The sequence below is a fragment of the Rhyacophila brunnea genome, unplaced genomic scaffold (assembly GCF_057557595.1).
Source record: "Rhyacophila brunnea isolate RB1 unplaced genomic scaffold, BYU_Rbru_1.0 scaffold_12, whole genome shotgun sequence".
In the NCBI taxonomy this organism is placed as follows: Eukaryota; Metazoa; Arthropoda; class Insecta; order Trichoptera; family Rhyacophilidae; genus Rhyacophila; species Rhyacophila brunnea.
This window is the reverse complement of record NW_028232774.1, coordinates 21,131,620-21,156,533: the sequence shown is the minus strand read 5'-3', so window position 1 is coordinate 21,156,533 and position 24,914 is coordinate 21,131,620. Positions and strand designations below refer to the sequence as shown.

The window sequence follows — 24,914 nt, the reverse complement described above, 5'->3', positions numbered from 1 at the left end:
AAAGACTTTAATCGTATAGTTATAGTATAATTTAAGCGTGTTTGCTAATCTGATATTTCACTACAATTTTGAGTCAATGAGTCCTAATAAATTACATATTATATTATAATAAATTACTTTTAATTACGAAGTCAATGAACTATAAAAAAACCTTTTGCAAAATTTAAAAAATGGTACAAACAGTGTTTAGCTGTCTTCAAAAAACATGTTTTTTACTATTACTAATATTATTATAGCTTATTAATAACTATTTTCGAATTTGCCAAGGTATCAATAATTCATCATTATATAATTAACGTTATGGTCAGTTACGTGAGGCTGGATGTTAAGTAAAAAAACATACAAAAATCTAACTAACACAATAAATTGTCTATTGTTCTATTGAAGTTCTATAAGATAGTAGCTATCCGCTAAGAGATGTTACCGTAGGTACGATAAAATATACGCTCCACCATTTAAGCATTTTTACACTATTTATATAAATAATGTTATGAGAATAGTAATTAAATAGTTAATTATTGTATTAATTTTAATTAATTAATTAGTTTCAGCTGCTTTAATAGCCTCTACTCGCTGATCGGGAGATTCTGGTTTTGTTTCTATGATTTCTTTTGAATCTACTTCAGATTTGGTTTCTACGTCTGGCTGTGACGATTCGCTAATCAAAAGCTCTTCAGCCAATGACTTAACTTCGGGAATAACCTTTTCTGTCTCGACTTCAGAAGGTATTACAAGTTCAGTCAATTTGGCGACATCACAATCAACAGTGTCAATTTGTTCTTTGACATCTGCTGGAGTATCGTCATTAGCTGCTATAGTCAGGACTTCTTTAACATCCGTAACTGTTGATTTTTCTTCCACTTCTTCTAATTCTCCTTCTTTACTGTCCACCGTATAAACTTGAGGAGTCACAGTTTCTACTTTAGAATCGACAATAGCTTCCGGTAAAGGATCCTCGTTTAAAGTAGAAATCTCTTCAACTTCTTCTAAAGGTGGATCACATTCATCTTCAACTTTTTGGCTTCCTTTGCTGTTTTCCTGCACAGCAACTTCCGGTATTTCAACAGGATCCGTTATCTTTTCAATGACAGCAGGTACTGTTTCGATTTCTTTTAGACTAGAATTACTTTCAACCATCAACTTGTCTTCTACTTCTTTGGCCAAACTCTCAACTACTTCCAAATCCATTTCTTCCAATGCGGGATTTGACTCAATCACAGAGGACTCTTTACTTATATCTGATTCGATACATTCATCCACTTCATTTGATACTACAGACTCACTCTGATCGATAAACTGACTATTTGCAACTGATTCGATAGGGATTTCGACTCGATCTTCGATAATTGGTTCGATGGGGCTCGATTGTGCTAATGAAGGTACACTTTCTGTAACTATGGTAGTCATACCTTCGCTAACCAAGCTCGGTACTTCTTTAGGCAGTACATTTTCTTTCATCAAAGGGGCTGTGCTGTCTATAATTGAAACCGGTATACTTTCTTTCATTGGCGGTGGAGTGAGTTCTCTTGCTAAAGGTGGCGAACTGTCTTTACCAAGTGGCGGTGACGACTCTTTGACTGAAGGCGGAGAATATTCTTTGTTCGGTCGTTCGTCATATTGTCGGAGAGGTTCTTCATACTGTTTCATTACTTGAGGATCGACGCCAATTGTTCTCGGAGGGGTATCACCTGTAGATAAAAATTAATTTATTACTGCATAAACAGCACCATAAAAGCCTTCACAGCATAACAACATGCCGGCCAATGTAGGCAGTCATAGTTATCATACTAGAAAAAAAATAATTTGATTTGTTGAATCTTTTCAGTGTGGACCACTGGCATTCCTCATTTGTGCAGAGGAACTTGAGAAAAAAAAAATCAGGAATATTATGACGAGTTTACCAGGTCTGGAGGGCCCGGTCCGTGACTGATGTCTCGGCACAAACATGTTGTCAACAATGTGATCGATGTTATCTTTCTGGGCGGCCGCTGCAGCATCCTGAATTCGGCCCCTAAAAATAAATGCAACATCTGCAGTTAACCATCATTTAAAGATACAAGGCTTATGTGTATGATGTCAAGATGTCTGTATTACTATAGTCGAACTTGGTTATTACGAGGAAGATGGGACCGACTGAATTTGCCCGTTATAAGCATTACTCATTATATCGTTATATAACATTTTTCGCGCCAAGTTCTATTAATTTAAGCATAAAACATAAAAAATCTGGAAACCATCGTAAAAATCCCTGAAACAAGCATAGCATTCATAAACTACAAAAGAAGTTGTTTATTGTAATGAAGTGCCGAGCCGCCGAGTACCTACTGACTTCACAAAGCTTGGAATTTTTACATGTAATTTCAACCATATGCGTGGATACTTTTTCAGTGTTGTCGGCGAAAACACCAATTAGGTACTTAGACACATTGATATACTACTAGATGAGGAGTTCCCATACAAGTGTCATTTTAAAAATGTACCACAAAAGAAGGTATTACGAATATCGTCTTATAATATTTCCTTGTAGGTATAATGCATTAAGACCGTTAAAATGGATTCCCAAATTTCACCCGTATTGCACTGGCTGTAAAACTAAATTTGCGTGCTTGAAATAGTGACCCTAAGGTGTCTGCAAAACACTTTTTATGCTATTCATAAATAATCAGGAACGAATTGAGAATATTACTTTTCATTTATTATAACTTTAAATATTATGTTAGTAGGTATATTTATTAAATTTGTATATATTGACTTTGCTGTTACACTGTGTGTAATCTACATAATATGCATTGTTAGATTAATAACCGTGTTGAGGAGCAAGAATACAATAATTTGTCACATATATATATTAAGTCTCAATGTACTTAATATGAGAGATGTAGATAAATATTATTATACGAGGGTGGGTCAATAATTCCTTAGAAAAAAGCATTAAAACAGTTTTTATTTTTGTATTTTTTTTTTATTTCTCAACATAATCTTCTTGGAGCTCAATACACTTAGTTAGACGTTTCTCAATATTTTTTAAACCGTCAGAAAAATAAGTTTTCGGAAGGTCCTCAAAATAAGCATTTGTCCGATCGATGACTTCTTCATTTGAAAAAAAACGTTGTCCACTTAGCCATTTTTTTAAGTTTGGGAAAAGGAAAAAGTCACTGGGGGCTAAATCTGGCGAATACGGTGGGTGGTCGACCAATTCGAACTTCAATTCTTCAATTTTAGCCATTGATCGTAAACATGTGTGAACACGGGCATTGTCCTGATGAAAGAGGATTTTTTTCCTGTTTAAATGAGGCCGTTTTTCTTCAATGTTGTTTTTTAGCTGGTCCAATAAAGATGCATAATAATCCCCTGTTATTTTTTTTCCTTTTTCCAAATAGTCAACGAAAATAATTTCACGTGCATCCCAAAATACAGTAGCCATAACCTTACCAGCTGATTTTACGGTTTTCGCCTTCTTTGGACATGGTTTGCCTTCGCAATCCACTGCTTTGACTGTTCTTTCGTCTCGGGAGTATAGTGGTGTATCCATGTTTCATCTACAGTCACAAAGCGACGAAAAAATTCATCCGGATTGCGTTGCATGAGCGACAACAGGGCTTTAGAGGCCACCACCCTATTGCGTTTATTGTCGACTGTGAGCAAACGCGGCACCCATCTTGCAGAAATATTTTTCATGCCCAATTTGTCATGTAAAATAGAAATGACGCTACCTTTTGAGATACCTGTAACCTCAATTATCTCACTCAACTTTAATCTTCGGTCACTTAACAGCATATCGTGGATTTTATTGATCATTTCTGGTGTAGTCACCTCTACAGGACGTCCTGAGCGTGGTTCATCCTTTGTTGATGTACGACCACGTTTAAATTCATTTAACCAGTTATAAATTGTTGCAAGTGAAAGAGCAGATATGCCGTGAACTAAATCCAACTCATTTTTTATTTCCTTTGCTGTTAACCCTTTTATATTAAAATGTTTAACAACAGCTCTAAACTCAATTTTCTCCATTTTCCATTTTTCCATTTTCCACAAGCAAATTTTTTTTTTAAATGTACGAGAAACACACAACAACCCGACCAATCTGATTGAAACTTCGCAGCATACTGAATCGGTAGTGCCGCTGCATGAAAACAAACCGCTTACAGTACTAGTCGCGCCACCTGTCGGCTTTTCTAAGGACTTATTGACCCACCCTCGTATTAACACAGAAAATCAAACAATATTACATTTTCATATGATATTAAATATGTATTTATTTAAGATCTTCTAAACATTTAGATAAGAAACAATAGTTATTATTGTTACATGTGTTAAGGTAGGTAGGTACATACCTATTTTCCCACATTTTTGTTTTTATCAATAAAGCATTTTAAAATGTCTAGTGATAGTTAATCAGTTGAAAATTTCGGTTCATGTCAACAACGAAAACGCCGAAATTTGAGAAAGAGGTACTTACTTTTGAAATAAATAATAATACTTAATTATATTTATTAGTTAACCATTATGATTTCCAAACAAAGAAACATCAACAATAACGTATATAATATATGCAATATCCAAAGCATATGTTAAAACAAATTATTACTTTCATAATATTGGTAGTTATTGTAAATTGAGACTAATGTTTTATTTTAATAAGAAATTCGCCAAATTTAAGTATCATCACAATGTCATTCTCATTCCATTTTATTTTCGTTCATGTGAGTTTGGTCCTGTACCCAAAGCTTGCAAGCTACCAAAAATGCATGTCTGAACGGACAGAGAAAGTAGTCATGCGCTAACTATAAGTTAGAGTAAGATGCAAGCTAGATCGGGCTTACTCGTTTTCGAGACAAATATTAAGTGAGCTTATATCGAGTTAAGTCCGCTGATATTAAAACAGTAAGTTTTAACACTGGCCGAGTCGCTGAAAATCGGTCGTCATTTTAAGAAGCATATGATTCATTCAGTAGTATATCAATGCTTAGACACTAACTAGTGTCATAAACGTAATCCGATCCCGGCGGCATCGGTCTAGTTAACTGCCCGGTCAGATTTTATTGCTTGGGGTCAAAAATGTTGTTTTTAAACGATCGACACATTTACAGTTTTGCTCGGTATACCCGAGAAGTAGCTCATTATAAAAGTGAATAAATGTATGAAGAAAATAAAAATAAATATTTATTATAATCCTTATGTCTATATAACATGTTTGTTTAGCTAACCTTCCCCGAGAGGGTGGCGGTACAATGGGAATAGCACTCGTTGGTCGTTTCAAAGGCGGTGGAGCACCTTTCTGTTCTTGTGGACTATAATAAGTGATACCGCTCGGTTCGCGGAATACTGTTCTGCCAGTCTGAAATAAAGGGACAATGGCTGTAAATCATAGCATTTATTTATTCCATTCCATACAGTAATAAGGTCTTAATTAAAAAAATGTCACTTCTGTTGGATGCTAATACTAGAGTCGAACAACTGAGAAGTTAAATGAATGAAGTCAAAAGTTGCTTACATTGACATGTGGAGGGTAAGGAGCTTGGTGTGGTGGCGCAGGTGACTGATGATGATATCCTTGTCCTTGCATGGCTTGCGGCGGTAACACTTGAGACGGCATGCTCTGAGCGGTCATAGCCTGCGAAGACATGGCCTGTGGGGCAATGGGGAGAGCCTGCTGTGGCATAACCTGGGGAGGCATCTGAGGCATTTGTTGGGCCAGTTGTTGCGGCAGTTGCTGCGGCATCTGCTGAGCCAGTTGTTGCGGCAGTTGCTGCGGCATCTGCTGAGCCAGTTGTTGCGGCAGTTGCTGCGGCATCTGCTGAGACAATTGTTGCGGTAATTGTTGCGACAACTGCTGGGGCAACTGCTGTGGCAGTTGTTGAGTTAGCTGCTGAGGCATCTGTTGCGGCATTTGTTGCGTTAGCTGTTGAGGCATCTGTTGGGGGATTTGTTGAGTTAGTTGTTGTGGCATCTGCTGGGGGATTTGTTGCGGCATCTGCTGAGGGATTTGCTGCGGCATGGCCTGCGGCGGCATGGTCTGAGGTAATGCTTGCGGGGGTGGCATTGCCTGCGGAGGTAACGTCGGGTAAGGTTGTTGGGCGTAGACTTGTCCGTACACTGCGCCATTCGAACTCTGGAAGGAAAAAATAAATATTTAATAAACAAACTTATATAAAATCTGAAAATCCTAGATAACCAGAGTAGAAATCATTCAAATATAATCAGAATGGATTATGAATATAATCAAGTATTATTATTCACCTGAATATATTGTCCTGGAGGCATCATCGGTGGTTGCGCATAGCTCTGTGTAGCTACTAAGCCACCTGTGGAAATATTGTCAGTTAATATTTTTTTGTGATTTGTGAAAACCATGTCATTAAATGACTTACATTAATTAGTCTTTCATTTTGTTTTTCGAATATTTGTATTTGAAATCGTCACCGTTCAGGCAAAAGTCACCAACCCTGAAAATGGCAGTTTTGAGTTGAGTATGTCACCCGAAGGGTAAAATTATGTTCTTTAAGATGCGAAACTCACCACGGTACATTAGTTAGTAAAATTTTGCTTAAATCCGAATTATTTGTTTTTCACTAAATGACTTTCGATAAAATCTTAACAAGCAAAAGTCATTATAGGTGAATAGACATTATTGACTATATAAAAATAATAAATCCTTCGTTATAAATATACAAGCAAAAGTCACTATACTATGGATGGTGAGTTTTACTGATCCTACTTTTGGTTAACATTGTTCAGATTATTAACAAGCAAAAATCACCAAACCATAATTGAGCTACTTTGCCTCCTTCAAAACCTTACAGATGTTTTAATTAGCATCAAAAAGTAAAATTACCTTAAAGAAATTATTAAGAAGACATGATAAAATAATTTAATGTAGATAAAACCTTAAAAACATTAAAATCTGATTTGTCCTGCATTTTCAAACTTTCAAATTGCGATATCTCAAAACTATGTTTTTAGGGTTGGTGACTTTTGCCTGAACGGTGACGAAATTATAATTAAAATGACCCTATTTCTTCTCTAAAAATAAATTCAGATACATGTTGCTGCCTAAAGAGACAAAATTCCATTATATAAAGATAACCGAGGTTTGAAATAGCCACAGGTAAGCCAGGAACCATGAGGAAAGAAAAGAGCGAAGGGGATGCCCCGGTTAAAAGTGAAATTATATTACCTATTAGATGTGTACAACAAACCTTGCATATGAGCGGTGGCGGGCATTGTATGCAACGGTAAAGGCTGTTGCAGAGGTCGGCTGACTTGGCGGAGAGGCAAACCGCCTTTGGCCTGCTGGCGAGGCAGACCAGAAACAATCCCCACCCCCACCCCCTGCTGATGCAACAGATTCACATTCTGAGCCTGCTGATGTTGCAGGACTGTGGCGGCAGGCTGCGCAACCGCTTGCTGCTGCTGCTGTTGTTGTTGTTGCTGGTGTAGTTGCTGTTGCATCTGAAGTTGTTGCTGTAACTGTTGTGCTTGTTGCATCTGCTGGTGAATATTCTGCTGTTGTGTCTGTTGGATATTTTGTTGCTGTTGTTGTTGACTCTGCTGTTGTTGCTGTGGCAATGGTGTCTGTTGTTGTTGTTGTTGTTGCTGGGCGATGAGAGGCGGGGGTGTCTGACGCAGCGGCACAGAGGTGAGATTGCTCAATGGAGATTGTTGCTGCTGTGGAATCGATTGCGGCTTTTGTACAGATAGTGGCTGTTGTTGGTATTCTGAAATAATACACTTCAATGAAACAAGTAAACGATTAAAAAAATACAGTTGTACCCCGATTTTACATGGCCGAAATTCACGTTTTCACGCGTGTGCAATTAATTACGTGTAGTTTCTACAGTCCTGGTTCACACAATGTAATATTCAAAATTAAAAATCCAATTTATTTGTTCACATTGGACGATAGTGATCAGTGGCGACCGGTGAGTTATTTTACTGGGAGTTCACTTTTTTTAAGTACGAGGGTGGGTCAATAAGTCCTTAGAAAAGCCGACAGGTGGCGCGACTAGTACTGTAAGCGGTTTGTTTTCATGCAGCGGCACTACAGATTCAGTATGCTGCGAAGTTTCAATCAGATTGGTCGGGTTGTTGTGTTTCTCGTACATTTAAAAAAAAAATTTGCTTGTTTACAAAAATGGAGAAAATTGAGTTTAGAGCTGTTATTAAACATTTTAATATAAAAGGGTTAACAGCAAAGGAAATAAAAATTGAGTTGGATTTAGTTCACGGCATATCTGCTCCTTCACTTGCAACTATTTATAACTGGTTAAATGAATTTAAACGTGGTCGTACATCAACAAAGGATGAACCACGCTCAGGACGTCCTGTAGACTATTTATAACTGGTTAAATGAATTTAAACGTGGTCGTACATCAACAAAGGATGAACCACGCTCAGGACGTCCTGTAGACTATTTATAACTGGTTAAATGAATTTAAACGTGGTCGTACATCAACAAAGGATGAACCACGCTCAGGACGTCCTGTAGAGGCGACTACACCAGAAATGATCAATAAAATCCACGATATGGTGTTAAGTGACCGAAGATTAAAATTGAGTGAGATAATTGAGGTTACAGGGATCTCAAAAGGTAGCGTCATTTCTATTTTACATGACAAATTGGGCATGAAAAAAATTTCTGCAAGATGGGTGCCGCGTTTGCTCACAGTCGACAATAAACGCAATATGGTGGTGGCCTCTAAAGCCCTGTTGTCGCTCATGCAACGCAATCCGGATGAATTTTTTCGTCGCTTTGTGACTGTAGATGAAACATGGATACACCACTATACTCCCGAGACGAAAGAACAGTCATAGCAGTGGATTGCGAAAGGCGAACCATGTCCAAAGAACGCGAAAACCGTAAAATCAGCTGGTAAGGTTATGGCTACTGTATTTTGGGATGCACGTGGAATTATTTTCGTTGACTATTTGGAAAAAGGAAAAACAATAACAGGGGATTATTATGCATCTTTATTGGACCAGCTAAAAAACAAAATTGAAGAAAAACGGCCTCATTTAACCCGGCCGGCGCCGATGTCACACACCTTGTACAAATCGGCCAAATTCGCAATGCGCATGTGTATAAATCGATGCCACCGCGTCCATATTTATCATACGGGACTGATTTTTTCACGTAAATTTGGCCTGATTTGTCCTTCTCCTGCCACCTATGACATATTTTAAAAGCATTGGTTCTAAATATAAAATAATCACCAAAGTTTCGAAGCAATTCGTACGGCCAAGTTTTGCCGGTCGACAGAAATCAGTTTGAACTGCGCGCCGCGACTGCGCAGTATACGACAGACTTTCAACCGAGCGGGCCATTGCGCGGGATTGTATTTATCGCATACAAGTTGAATATTTACCGCAATCGTTGATAAATACTTTTTTTGCTGTCTGGTGTACCTATCACATTAAAACTGGCATGATTAACTATTGAACGTATGATTTTATTTTATCGCGATTTTTAAAATACTTTTTGTACTGTCTACCGTGTCCCATTTTAGTGAATGTGAAAATTAATACTGATATCAATAACTATTGTGTGTGAGTTTAATGGTTTCTGTGATTTGGCGTTTCTTAATACTGTAGTTAAACATTTTAAAAACGTTTCATAGTTTTATAGTGCGTAAATATGGAGGAAGAAAATGTGCGTACTAATGAGGAATTGGACTCAGATTATGACATGTCGGAAGAGGAATTGGAACAACATGAGACTGATCATAATGTTGACGATACGGACTCTGACGAGCCAATTGAATTTTTGCGGTCATGGAGAACTGGTCCGTATATTCCAATAGTTCACGAATTCAATGATTGTCGATCTAGCGTGACATCGAACGACTTGGACGAATCCTCTCCCGAATGTCTTTTCTTTGAAAATTTTTTGAATAAAAATATAATGTCGGAAATAGTGAACCAAACGAATACATTTTTTAACCATTCGTACAGTGCGGGAGACCTCGGACCGAAATCGCGGTCACACAATTGGACAGACACGTCAGTGCCGGAGTTGTATACATTTTTTGCCGTATCAATGCTGATGACTCGAAATAAGCACACGTCGATAGAGGAACATTGGAGTACCGATCCTTACCTGCATGCAGACATTTTTGGGAAAATAATGGCTAGAAATCGATACCAACTTATTTTACAAATGCTTCATTTTTCTGATCCTAGTGTGACCGCCTCAAATGATAGACTAGCTAAAATTAGATTACTGTTAGAACACACAAGAACAATTTTTAGGGAAACGATGATACCGTATCAGAATCTTTGCATAGATGAGAGCATAATCGTGTTTAAGGGTAGATTAATTTTTAAACAATTCATTCCTTCCAAAAGACATCGATTTGGAATAAAAATGTTTGTGATGTGTGACGTAATGACAGGATATATTATTGACTTTATAATCTATTGTGGGGAAGGGACTGACATACAAGACAATGAAAATCTCGGTATTTCCGGTGCGGTAGTGACAACGCTAATGAAAGACTATATCGGGAAAGGTCACACCTTATGGTGTGATAACTGGTATTCGAGTCCGGCGCTCTTTAAATACCTTCACTCTCACAAAACGAATGCTTGCGGTACAGTGAGAAAAAATCGTAAAGATATGCCAGAGTTCAGCAAACTGAAAAAGGGAGATACCGAGGCTAAGTACAATAGTCCACTTTTGGCTCTGAAATGGCACGATAGGAGGGATGTTCACATGCTATCCACCCTCCACGATGCATCATTTGGACCAACGGGAAAAGTGAACTATAGAACTGGCGAAAACATTGAAAAACCAAAATGTGTTATAGATTATAACAAAAATATGGGTACGGTAGATAAGTCCGACATGATGCTTAGCAACTTGTCGTGTATGAGAAAATCGATCAAGTGGTATAAAAAGGTCGCATTCCACATGATCGACTTATATTTATTAAATGCTTTTTATTTATATAAATTTATTAAATCTGACAAAAAAACATTGGGCGATTTTCAACTCTGTGTAATAAAACAACTAGTGGACAAATATTGTGTGAGAATTTCAAATGCACCCCTGCCTAACCCGACAGCGTCAACTAGCGATAATCCCGTACGATTATTGCCCAAAAGTGCAACGGGACATTTGCCAGAATACATTTTACCGACACAAAATACCGATAAGCCTAGAAGAAGATGTTTCGTATGCGGGAATTCTAAAAAAAATCCGAAAAAAACAAAACTCTCTCGCTATATGTGCCCAACGTGTGATGTTGCGTTATGTCTGTCACCTTGCTTTAAAATATATCACACATCTAAAGAATTTTAAAATAGGTTTATTATTGTATTTGTTTTTTTTTTTAATATGTGAGTTCGTGTTAATTTATCAATAATATTCAATAAGTGAAGTGTTTGTGTAGTTTAAATATATTAAAAGGGTCCCCTTTATATTTGTTTACGACTCAACCCGAAGACATTAATATGTGATTTATCGATATGCACTTGAAAATTAGTAACGCTCGATTCGTGGGAACGTATGCACAAGTGTCGAAATATTACACACCGCGCAGAGCTCTAACTATTTGCTACAAAATGGCGACTTGCGGTAAGTTCTTTCAAATTTGGATAGCATTCGTTTGTTCGAGTGTTTCTGATATTATAACTGATTTATTACGGTTTTTTAGTGTGTCGAAATTATCTTAATGGCTTTGGGTTCTCGACTGGAGCTGTGACATATTTTTTATTGCTTTTTTTAGTATAGAACAAAGACGATAATGAAATTCATGCGTAGTTATGGTGCGTCATACGATTTTTGAGGCAGGTGCCGGGTTAAACAGGAAAAAAATCCTCTTTCATCAGGACAATGCCCGTGTTCACACATGTTTACGATCAATGGCTAAAATTGAAGAATTGAAGTTCGAATTGGTCGACCACCCACCGTATTCGCCAGATTTAGCCCCCAGTGACTTTTTCCTTTTCCCAAACTTAAAAAAATGGCTAAGTGGACAACGTTTTTTTTCAAATGAAGAAGTCATCGATCGGACAAATGCTTATTTTGAGGACCTTCCGAAAACTTATTTTTCTGACGGTTTAAAAAAAATTGAGAAACGTCTAACCAAGTGTATTGAGCTCCAAGGAGATTATGTTGAGAAATAAAAAAAAAATACAAAAATAAAAACTGTTTTAATGCTTTTTTCTAAGGAATTATTGACCCACCCTCGAACTTTCATATTATTATTGTTCATTTGTATGAGGAATCCATTCTTCCGTTTTTCATTGACACAAATTTTTCAATCACACGTTTGTCAATCACAAGACATGTAAAACAGAACAGTGCATTTAATTTGTCACATCCACAATCCACATAGCCACGAAATTTGTTCATATTATTTAATGTTGAATGTTCTTTCGTACTTTTTAATTTTTGAAACTCATTGTCGTTTTAATTTTAGGTTAGGTGCAGGTTTATCGCTATTTTTAATATGAAGACGTTCTTCAAAAGTATTAAGTTGAATGTTTTTTATGTATTCAACATCAAACGGTGCCATTTTAAAACAAAAACTAATGTACACAATAACTAAAAAAATGATATTGAAAAATAATCACGAAAGCACTCATTAAATATTTGACAGCTAGCAGACGAAATTAATTAATATATGCAGAAACCATTTTTCTTCCCGTGCGCATTTGTCGCGAAGGAAGTTAAGCTCGTTTTACACGGCACAATATTTCCCAACGCGGGACTCGCGAGAACACTTACTCGGTGAAGACCGTAGCTGTATCATTTTGAGTAAATCGATTTTTAAAGTTTCAAACTCTGAATAATTGTTACAATTAATCTTTCACTATAATTTTTAAATGATTTTTATTTGTTATTATATTGCATAATAGGACATTCACTTAAAAATATTATATTATATTTCCATTTCCTATTTCTGAAAAAAATCTTTTTCCAATCAAGTCATTTTTTTTGGGAAAAAAAGATTCCATGTGCCTTTGTTGTGGTCAGATCACTAAGAGTAAATTTATTATTATAAATCCTAGACTTCTCAATTTGCAGATAAAAATAATGGACAATCATGTCTAGATGTACCTACTTTATTCCAAAAGTGTATTTACGGATAAAAATCCATGTATTATGCAAAGTAAAAAAGTTCGCATTGGTCAAAAAATGCTATATTTCAATTGTTTATTATTTGAGATACAATATTATTATTATGATACACTAATCTTTATCAATTTTTAGGTAACATAAAAATATGATTAATAAACACTACCATTTATTTCAAAATGTTACCCAATTGACAAAAATACATAATACCCAGTATTCATGCCCATGGAATAATCTTTCCCTGACCACCTGTTTTAGAAACACGCTTTTCTAGGACAAGATTTTTTTTGCAAAAATGTTTATACACAGAAAAATACGTTAAGAAATTCTCCACAAGATGGCATTAACAGTTAATTTTATACAAAAAATGGAGTTGAAATTATATTTGCTTGTGGTCTCCACGTGTAATACAAGCAGTCTTGTTTTGACGCCGACGAAGATTAACAACAATATACGAATCCGAATTCGAACGTGAGAGCGCCGCTCCCAATCAGCAATTTAACGTATAGAATATTATTTGACTATTGTTATTTCACTCATTCTCATTATCTCAAATCAGGATTACGGGTTCGCTTTGAAAATTCGCTCCCATGGACATTGTATATAGGATTTAAAATAGGCGGTTAAAACACATATTAGAATTTGTTTTTGTATATTATGAATTAATGACTACGGTAATAGATCAGAACACTGTCTTTTAATAAATGAAATATAAATGAAATATTTAAAAAAATATTTTCTTTTCTTATAAATTGGGTGTTCAGCGCTCTAGCGCTCTCAAGGGCGCATCGCCACTGATAGTGATTGAAATGAATTCCAGAGGCATGTGTGCATTTCTATATATAGACATGTCTGCAGTGCCTAATACCAAGGTTATACAAGACAATTGCATAATTTTTGTGTTTACACCATACAAATAATGTCTCAGCAAATAAAAACACTGTCGTTCAAAAGAAAGGGAACATTCTTGAAAATGGACTGGCAGCAATAGTGCCTATTTCAAACTATCGCGACAATAACTATGTACATGGAAAAGTGCTGACTGTCTCTCCAATTCATTCTTTAATAGTGAGTGAGACGCGATGTTGTCATTTTATGGTACTATTTCGTAATATTTGACAGGTAGTGAAAATCGGTCTACCTGAAAATTCGTTCGTAGTTCGTTTTTTTGCCAGCAGGTTCGCCACTATCGTTCTAATATGCAGGCGCAGATCGAAAAAATCCTATTGTCCCATGAAAATTCACAAGCTTTCAAACTTTTTTGATTCATGCATGAAATCTAGCCAACTGCAGGATAATACATGTTTACCCATAATTTTCTTATTGTCAACAACAGTAAATAATACATGCACGTGTAAACCGGGTATAATGCTGGGGTTTCACTGTATGTAATATTGAATGTTTAGTTTAAACCTTTTACACCCAAATAATCAATGTCATTCGGGATGACTTTCCATTACTTTAAAATGAAGTGATTAATCAGGTCCAGACTAAAAAACCACAATCAAAAATGGCAACCAATGATTGAACATTCTGTATGTCCATGGACTTTTACTTTTATATTCCGTTTTTTTACATCCTTCAAACTAATCCGCACGGAATGTTATTTAAAATATGATCTCACCATTAATATATGCCTGCTGCTGGGTCTGTTGCGCCTGGGGCTGGTAAGCATCCGGCATGGGCCTCTGCCTCAGGCTGGAGTACCTCTTTCCTCGTGCCCCCGCCTCCTGAGGAGTAGCGGCTGCAGCTGATGATGGGTTGGGCCCGGCAGGTGATGCGGTTGCAGATACAGTCACCGCGGCGGGGAGAGATGGGGTCGAAGGGACGGCCGTGCTTGTCGGGGCAATATTCTGCATGCGGGGTGGAATTTGTGACTAAAAGAAAAATACAAAATTTATCTATACACGTTAACACCACATAATTTTGAAAAACACTTCTGAGAAAATATACTATAACCAATAAAAAAAATGTTTTTGAAAAAAGTAAGACACCCAGCAGGAATCGAACCTGCATCTCCTGGGTTTACGCCCCAATCCGCATCCGCGCATTATCCACTATGCTACGAGGTGACATACTAATGACGACAAATTTTAACGGTACTGTTCGGTTATACGGAATACAGCGGAAAACGCATTTTGAAAATAGCCAATAAACTGGATTATTTGTTAGATTAACCTAACCTAAACTAACCCAAACTAACAAATAATCCAGTTTATCGGCTATTTTCAAAATGCGTTTTCCGCTGTATTCCGTATAACCGAACCCATTTTAACTATTGGCCTTTTAATACCTGCTCATCAGCGTTATTCCAAATCAAGCTACTATAGGCGATCGGTTTTTGTTTATTAAATCAAAGTAGGTACCTACTATTTCAATTACTAACTGACGTCACGGTCACTAACGACGTCAACGTCACCTCGTAGCATAGTGCGCGGATTGGGGCGTAAACCCAGGAGATGCAGGTTCGATCCCTGCCGGGTGTCTTACTTTTTATATTAGTTATGTTAACACTAGTTTAACCTTTTCCACTCGAATTTTTTTTTATAGGTACATACCACCCACTCGAGACTTTTTCCCGCACAAAGCATAATTTCAATATAAAACATTTAATTGGTGAAAAAAATGTAAAAAAATTTTTTTTTTTTTATTCTGTAAAATAAATTTATAATGAATATACTGTACTTATTTTTAGTTTATTTATAATTCTTCATTGTGTGGTATTTCACAAAGCAATCTCCAATATGTAATCCTGGCTTATCACAGAATCGTAATGAAATAGCGGTATGTAGAGAACTGGCTATAAAGTGTAAATCGTCCATTATGACTGTAAATATGATACAAATGAATTGCCTTCAAATACACTTGTACTATAAGCGGCTGTCTCGTAAATTTCCTAAATTAGTTTCGGGCTCATAACAACTCATTCCCAGTGCGGTACACATTATCAAAAGATTTCTCAAAAAATAATAAATCGATACGTAATAATTTTCATTTGACTCATTAGAGTATTTCACATTATATAGGTTCCAAATCGGCATAATATACTAGTAAGTATTGTCATCAAAAACAGTATTCAAATATAAAACTGTAAACTATACGAGACGCCCCTGCTGCGCAAGCGAGAACCAATAAAAAATATAAACACACTTCAAAATCATGCGTGACAAACACTTCACTCTAGTCTGGGAACGTTCAATAAATAAAATTTATGTGACAAAAAAACATTGCTTGCAAGCGACGACCTACGAATAAAAAAGAGAAGATTCCGATAAAAATACTATGTTGAAATTAGGCACGCAGTATTCTTTTGCCGACTTCTTTCTCAGATAAATGTAATAACCTATTATTATTCATTCAAACTTGATTGAAATCGCATTATAAAATTTCTGAAAATATTACAAAAAATGACTTTATAGGCGGTGCCGCCGCTACGGCGGCACTCGAGTAATACGGGAAACTTCTAATGCCGCCGATATGGCGGCACTCGAGTGTTAAGGGTTAAAATAAACACATTCGATGAAATAAAACAGGAGAAGTTTGACATAAGTGCCATTTTCCTAAACTCCTAAATCAGTTTGTATGTAAATTTAATAGACCAGGTGTCTCTTCTCGATGGTATTAAAATAGCCAGTGGCGTCTGACCTATAATGCATTACCTGATTCACTTTTCTAGGTGGCAGTATTTTCTTGTCTTGCGGAGGAAGTGCTGGAAAAGCGGCAGCCAAGGCAACAGGTGACTGCTTAGAGATGGCAGGCGGCAGAGGTCGTTGAGGAGATATCGATCGAGTGATCACCTCTCGCCTAAAAAAATATTGAGTATTTATATGATAAGCTGCAATACAAACTAATAATATATCTAAGGGCATCTGAATTTAGCACAGTTATAATATTAAATTGATTTTGATTATTCTTAATACTCTTACAAGCCAATTAGAGTAACATCATTTTTAAGACTATGTTATTTTAATGTTTATTACGCCGACCAATGAATGGCTCCGAATACTTTACGAACTGTCAGAAATTATGTATGCATCGAATCTATGTGAATTTAGTTAAAGGCCTATCTTATATGGTAAACCACATAGTTGGGGTGGAGACAAAAATATAATTACTAGCTCGAACGCTTTGTATGGGGGCTCTTACATCATACAGTCCATCAAATGCCTCTTCCGTCTTAGATGGTTAGCTTGTGTACACAGGATGGACAAGTCACGCATAGCATTCGGGAAACCGAAGACCAACGAATACCTGGTCGACCTCGTACAAGATGGTGTCGGATAGTGTTGGATTTAAAGACCTCGGTCGTCATAAACTGGAGGGAAGCGGCTTTGGACAGACCTGGATGGCCAAGACCCACATAGGGTTGTAGCACCAAGAAGAAATGGCAAACCAATGGATGCTAAGAGGGTGGCCAAAAGATTGGTGAGGCTTGAATCCATCAGAGAACAGCTAAATAAATACTTGATCAAAGATCTAAATTGTAAAGTGATCATTGATAATAAGATTATATGTAATATGTACCGTGCTTAAGAGGACGTTCTACAGAATTGGCCTTGAGAATTGAAAATATGATTTTTTAACATGTGGTCCATAATATCTGGTCTACTAGTTAATATAAAAAGGTCTTGTCAAAGTTGTTTGTGTTAATAAATTTGCTCTGTGACTGATCCGACTCATATTTCACATTTATTTCATCAGGGCTGTCGAAGACATAAATCATAATATATATTTATAATTTTAAATTTTTATTTATAATATATATTATTTAAGTTTTGTGCATCTAATGCCGGGTCCACACTGGCAACAAGTTAATTTGCTGGCAACCTCGTTAGATTTTACGATAATTATTGTAAAATTTCTTAAGCAATTATGGTAAGTATCGTAAAATTTAATGAGGTTGCCAGCAACTTGTTGCCAGTGTGGAAATGGCTTAATATCCACTGTGGTTCACGTAGTGGCATGGACATGGGGTTAGCTAATTCAGGAAGTCAACACCCATGATAGAATTTTTTCCAGTTTTGGTTGCATTATATTCCAAAACTCTTCTGTAAAAATCGTTTCCGAGTTTATAAATGGAAATTTCTCGGTGTACATAGTAAACAAACCTACGAATAAAAAAAGACAAAAAGGAACATACTGATTCATCGCAGTAAAATCTGGTAATCAAATTCGCCATTTTGAAAAGCGACGATTTTGCGTAAACAAATATCACGTGGTCTGTACGTGTGCGGCAAACTTCGAATGTGTTTGTAATTTTGTGCAAAGTGCGAATGTAATGTTTTCAAATAATTGATATGGATTAATTATACCATCGTATTATTTTCTCGAAATCATAAACATACTATAATAGTATTTGAGTATCAACCTATGTTCAATTTGAATTGGGTTATAATAATAATATACCCGTATATATATCAATAGTATGTTTGCTACAAAATCCACCCAAGTTATCAGTACGTACTTGCACAGGTTTGATTAAAAACCATGATGAAATTAACATTTAAAAAATATGAATGCTTAATATTATTTTGACAGCCCTGTTTTCTGATCGGCTTTACGTCTGGCAGGTGTTCATTAAAAAAAAAATAATGCCCCGCGGCAGAAATTATCAGTAATAATAATAATATTTCTTGAAATAAAATCTTTGATGATTAGTGATTTTTGCGAAAAGATCGATTTAAATTGACGTAAGGTCCTTTTCATACTGAATTATATTTGAACGGCGGGCTCTTCAGCGGCCCCTTAACAAAAGTTTGCATCCGTAAAATGCATGTGCCAATAATTTTACAAAGGCCAAAGTGTCAAGAGGTCGATTTTGATGATAAAATGCTATCCTTTCTTTGCATCCTTTTATCCTGTCTTTCCTTTGCATATGTTGCATTATAAATAGTTCTGTAGATAATTATTACATTACGAAGTCCGATTGATAAATATAATATGTAATTGTGTGCCTATTACCTGAATATTATAACTGACAAATTCAGTGTCATCAAGCTTTATGTATGTATACAAACGGTTCTTTGGGAGTGTGACACAACTATTGAAGAAGTATTTACAAATAATTTAATTAGCAAACAAAGATTGGTTAGTAACTATAAAAATCCAACTCACTTATTCTGTTCCTGCAGTGGCGTTTGATTCCTAACTGTAATGGTAGTCCTGCGCGGCTCCATCCTGGTAGGACCAGAACCCTTTAGCTTTCTTCCCGGAGCGTCTTTGTCTCCCTCCGGCCTCTCAGTTACGAACTTCTCCGGTTTGGGCTTAGGGCTGAACGCAGCTTTGTCAGGGAAGATTTGCTTGGTGGGCGATGACTCCTTAGGCTCATCTGCAATTTCTTCTTTGTTCCTTCTGTTGGTAGTATTGTCGTTTCCGTTAGAACGGCGTTTATCCATTCGAATATTTCTGCAACAAAATTAAGCACATTATAATAATATCAATCAACAATGTTTAGAAAAAGAGCAATGATGGAAATTGACTTTATGAGTAATTAAAGTAGACACACAATTAGGAAAGGTATTCAGGAAGTCGTAGTATTTTAGTTTTAGATAAAATGAGGTGATGGGATGATGTGCGGTACAGATGGCCAAATTTTCGTTGGGGTTCGGTATAATCATTGTACATGCAACAAGCATTATTTCAAAATGATGTTGAATATAGTTTCATGCATATAAGATACATAAGACTTGAATTGAACCTTATTTTTGACCAACTCTAAAGTGATAAACATTGTATATCCCAGTGGCGAAGGGTGGAGGTAGGCTGTTAAGATTCGCTATAAATAGTGCACACTAAACTTTTTTAGTCATATGTATTTGTTTTTATTGAACTAAGACTACAATTTACAGACGGTGTTAGTTAGTTTTCAAAAATCAATTAAACCATGCCTAAACGAAACCATAATAGTTTTGGTCTAATTTGGGCAATAAGACAAAATTGTGCACACTTTTTCATTCATAGTTATTTGTTTTCGTTGGATTAAAAATACATATTACACATATTGTTGGTTATTTTTTTAAATTCATTAAGCCCTGCCTAAACCAAACTATAATAAATAAAAAATATTATTCTATTTATAAAATATTCAAAGTTATGTATGATTTAATTGTATAATGTTAGATATTTTATAGATAGACATGTATTTTTTGACTATTATCTATTATGGCTTGGTTTCTCAGGGTTTAATTAAATTTTAAAAACTAACCAACACTATCTGTAAAATGTAGTCTTATTTTAATGAAAACAAATATGTATATCTGAAAAAGTTTAATGTGCACTGTTTATGGCGGATCTTAACAGCCTACCTCCACCCTTCGCCACTGGTATATCCCCCATTAGGGTGACCAAAGGAATAAAGAAGAATTGGTTAGACTTGAAAGAGAAACTAGCAAATTAGAACTAGAAACTAAATGAATTGTAACATCACAATAAGTTGATATTCAATGAAAATTCGTACCGTTCGTTCTTGGACTGAAGTGCGGGGAATTCTTCTCCGTTGGTGACAGTTGGGGGACCTTTGGGAGTCCTGGGTCCCACCCCACCGGCTCCTGGTACTCCTCGGCCATAAGCCTCTTCGTCTGCCCAGTTCCGAGTATATTTATTCGGACCGCGACTAAAGAGAAAAACAACAATGGATCATAGTTATATCAATACTTAAGGTTTATGCAAAACTACTGTATTCACTAAGAAGCCCATGGCAACTAGTTACTGCAAATCATTCACAGCAACACTCCGATTCATTGGCTTACTACAACAATTTCTTGTTTAATCCAGAGTTGAAAATTTCAAAGATCAAAGAATTTCATCAGAATCAGAATCATTTCAAAGAATTTCATAAGAAACCACTAAATCAAGATTTGTTGAGTTGGAATGTATGGTTACATAAGAGCGGTTAGGTCTTAAGTGGTGAATTCACACCCACACTGCTTGTAACCTGGTGACTGCCAGATATACCACACTTATTTTATGATGATTGATTTTAACTGCACGCTTAAACGCTACTCAGTAAAATTACCAATGAAATAAAAGATCATTCTTACCCATATTTACGTCTGCGGAAGGCTCGTGGAGGCCCTTCTTCACCTCGGATATCGTAACCATACACTGACATAAGTTCTTCACTGCTTTTGGGTGCCTGAGTAATGAAACATTATATTAAAAAGAAGTTTTTATTTAAATACCATAAGACAATCACTTTTCAAATGTTCAGAATGTTTAAAAGAACATTATTATAAACAGCTATTGCTAGTTACATGAGGTTACTTGAAAGAATTTCAGAAAAGTTGAAGCATTTCTTGGTGTGAGTTTTGTCAGATTGTCAAGCTACACCTAGCTCAGAAGCAGGAAGCCAATACAGTGTTTGACTGTACCTAATTTTAGTAGTGAAATTACAAAAACACGACTAAAAAACTCCACACTTGAAAAAGAAAGCAATATGTACAATGAAAATTAAATGTCCTAGGACAAAATAACGATAAAAAAACTGCGATTAGTTTGGGTTTAGTATACGAAAAATAAATCATTTTCATAAAAAAATATTCATTCATACACTACCCATACTGAATACTTGGACCGGTTAAATAAAACTTAAGATGGCGCATCCGTACGAACGATGAGTTCTTTAAACAATTTAAGCACAAGAGTGCACTATGATTCAGATGGGCCGATCATGTTGTCAGATGCAATAGATCTAGAGCTCCTCATAAGACTAATGAAGAAGCCCCAAAAGTCAATACACTACCCACCAGGACAAAAGAAAACTAAAAGAAATCAATAATGTTCACCTGATCGTTTTCGTTGTATTTGTCGTGTGTCCATTTATCGGTACTGGCTCTGCTGACTTTCTTCCTGTCAGCAGTGGCTGGTGGGAATCCCCCGACGGAATCTCCAGGACCGACGACACCTCCTTCGCTGCCACCGGTTGAATTTCTATCTGACCGGGACACATCATTGGGGGCTGTACCATCGCTTGGAGGACCGCCAGTCGTCTCATTGTCGCCACTAGCGGATACAATAACCATTATAATTAAGTCAAAGATAACCTACTATAATCAACCATAAATGACATATTAGAACAAAACCTCTTGAATGCTATCACAGTATATTTTTTTTACAATAAATAGGATATTACATATTGTGCATGTCTTTCTTAAATTTCGAATTTTCCAACAATAAGTCGTCAATCACGACTTATTTTTGGATATGCTGCTTGACCCTTTAATGCGGTGTTTCTTAAGCTTTGGTACTCGTGTAGATTATTTTCATAAAAATATTTGAGTCATCAGTGATTCGGGAGATGTTGCCAACCATAATAAAAAAAAAACATTGTCACATCTCATTTTGAAAGGAAAATTTCCAACACTATAGGAGAAAAAGGTACTCATAATTCGTCAAAAATCGGTGTCTAAAACGAAGGCCATATTATGAATTATTATTATTAATATAATTTCTATGGGAAAATTCAATTAACAGCTTTCCATGTGACTAATTGAAGAATCGGCTGTTGGTTATATGCTCAATATCATAATCAGGGGGTAAGAAAAGAGAGCAGGCACAGTACATTTATAAAATTAATAAACGTGAAAGCCAGTTGCTATACTTTTTACTATACATTTACTATACACTTTTTTTTCTAGGATCGACTGGTTGATAAAATTATTTATGGCGATCGACTGATATCGCTTGTAATTACAGTAAAACCTCGTTAATAAGAACACGGATAATTCGAAATTCGCCGTAATTCGAAATTTTCACGAAAAAGAAGTCCCTTGAACATTATTTTCATATAAAACCACACCTTTAATTCAAATTTCGTAATTCGAAATTATTTTGAGTCCTGGCATATAAAAATATTCAATAAATCTTAATAAAGCACACTATTTCATCAACCAGTCATTGAAAATTGTGATAAGACTTTTCTTAAAACATAATAAATTACTTATTTTAAGGTAATAAAAATAGTCCTGACATTTGATGACCCATTAACACAAACGGAATAGGAAATTTGGTAGGCACATCTATGATCGTAAACAATATTAATGAAAATCAAAAATATTTTTTTTTTCAACATTTTAATATTTTTCCCCCATACATTTCATAATTAGTAAATTCAATTTTTTTTTCGATTTTCAGTCCCGTGAAATTCGTATTGACGAGGTTTTACTCATTACTGTATATCATGCGAGAACCATAAAAACCTAATTTTTATAATTCAAATATATATTTATGTATTTTGAAAGCAGATATTTTATACATATTAAATGTAATACGAAAAAAAATGAATAAACGACAATAATATAATTATTATGTATTTCATATCTAAAAAAATTAAGTACACGTAATTTCGACGGTTCCATGACAAAACAGAACAGTGATAAAACAGAACAACGATAAATATAACTATAACCTTTCAGGAAAAATATAAATTTAATATTGAAATTGTCCTATCTCTATTATGTTGATAAATTTTCAATACGCCATAATAAATCAAATTATATACCTAATTTCTACATTCCTAATTGCTAGAAAGCCGATGCTTCGTTTTGATTTCATTCATTGAAGACAAAGCCGATTTGCACAGATATGTAGAACAAAATAAGCAAGTATACTGAATTATTTGTTAGGTTAACCTAACCTAACAAATAATCCAGTATATCGGGTATTTTCAAAATGTGTTTTCCGCTGTATTCCTCATAACCGAACTGTACCGAAAAAAATAGTCTTACCCGGATGCTGTTCTGTCGTCATGTTCATAAAACGTCCCTCTTTTCGGAATGTACTGCGGATTGCGCCTATCTTCATCGTCGTCTACCCTCTTTTCACATTCCTGCAACAAAGAATAAACAAAACTTATAAATTAAGGGTTTATCCTCCATGAAATCTACGTTGCCCCTATGCATACCGTGTTGATAGTTTCACTTGAATCAATAACTAGATATATAATATACTGGCAAGTATGTAATGCCAATACCTAATATAAACATACTATTAATAGTATAATATATTACATCTGTTTGTCATACTGACATGACTCAGATCATGACATTTTAGCAACAACAAAAATAGATAAATAAAGCAATTGGTTTTGGTGTCAAAAAGAAAATTCGCACAATAAAAACTGACCTGAATATCGAACAAAAAAACAACAAAATAAAAGAGAAAAACTGCACTGACCTGCCCATCGCCACTTTCTCTCTCTGAAAGATCTGATCCACTATGTTCGGCTGATCCATATTCTGAGTCACCTTCTCCATCCTAAAATCAACAAACCATTAGTTGTCATAAAACGAAACACCGGCGAAATTGACACGGTTATTAATTGCTGACAAGACAAAATAGCACGGTAAAAGTAACCGCATGACCTCATTGTTAAATCAATTCGCATTCCGATACTAATTTACATTAATCCAAACACATTCAAATGTCATCTAAATAGTTCCGACTTGGGTGAGCCTAGATGCCCACGAAAATAAAATGACATTTATAGCAAACTTACATTATCCGAGTTGATATTGTTAGGATTTTCGTAGGAAGCGTCCGAGTATTCTCCCGAGTCGCTGCGCTCTTTACGCCGCCTGGCCGCCAGCAACGACATGTTCTGGAGTCTGGAGTGTGGTAGCAATCTTTGAAATGATCAGACGGCGAGACGCCGTTCAAGATTTTACTGTTAGACCCGTTGTGAAAGATATTTGTAGCAGCGTAGAAGTTGCGGAGCTTTACCAAAAATGTCATAAATTACGTGCCTTTCCTACTCTACGCGAACTATAGACAATTCGCGATTAATCAAAAAGATGTTAAAAGAATATTTGTTTTTGGCAAAATAGTAATTACGATA

General features: G+C 35.8%; 1 protein-coding gene across 1 annotated transcript; it reads right to left on the bottom strand.

The window, feature by feature from the left end:
* Positions 1–403: 403 nt before the first annotated feature.
* LOC147077900 (uncharacterized) lies at positions 404–24,849 on the bottom strand. The gene is made up of 15 exons (XM_085960935.1): positions 24,576–24,849; positions 24,254–24,334; positions 23,806–23,906; positions 21,865–22,081; positions 21,121–21,215; positions 20,538–20,693; positions 19,196–19,486; positions 16,741–16,885; positions 14,706–14,958; positions 7,200–7,718; positions 6,241–6,305; positions 5,495–6,112; positions 5,208–5,338; positions 1,902–2,011; positions 404–1,688 (listed from the first exon to the last, which is right to left on the bottom strand). The coding sequence occupies exons 1-15, from the start codon at positions 24,672–24,674 to the stop codon at positions 538–540; spliced, it is 4,032 nt and encodes a 1,343-aa protein (XP_085817061.1). The 5' UTR covers positions 24,675–24,849; the 3' UTR covers positions 404–537.
* Between the last annotated feature and the right edge of the window lie 65 nt (positions 24,850–24,914).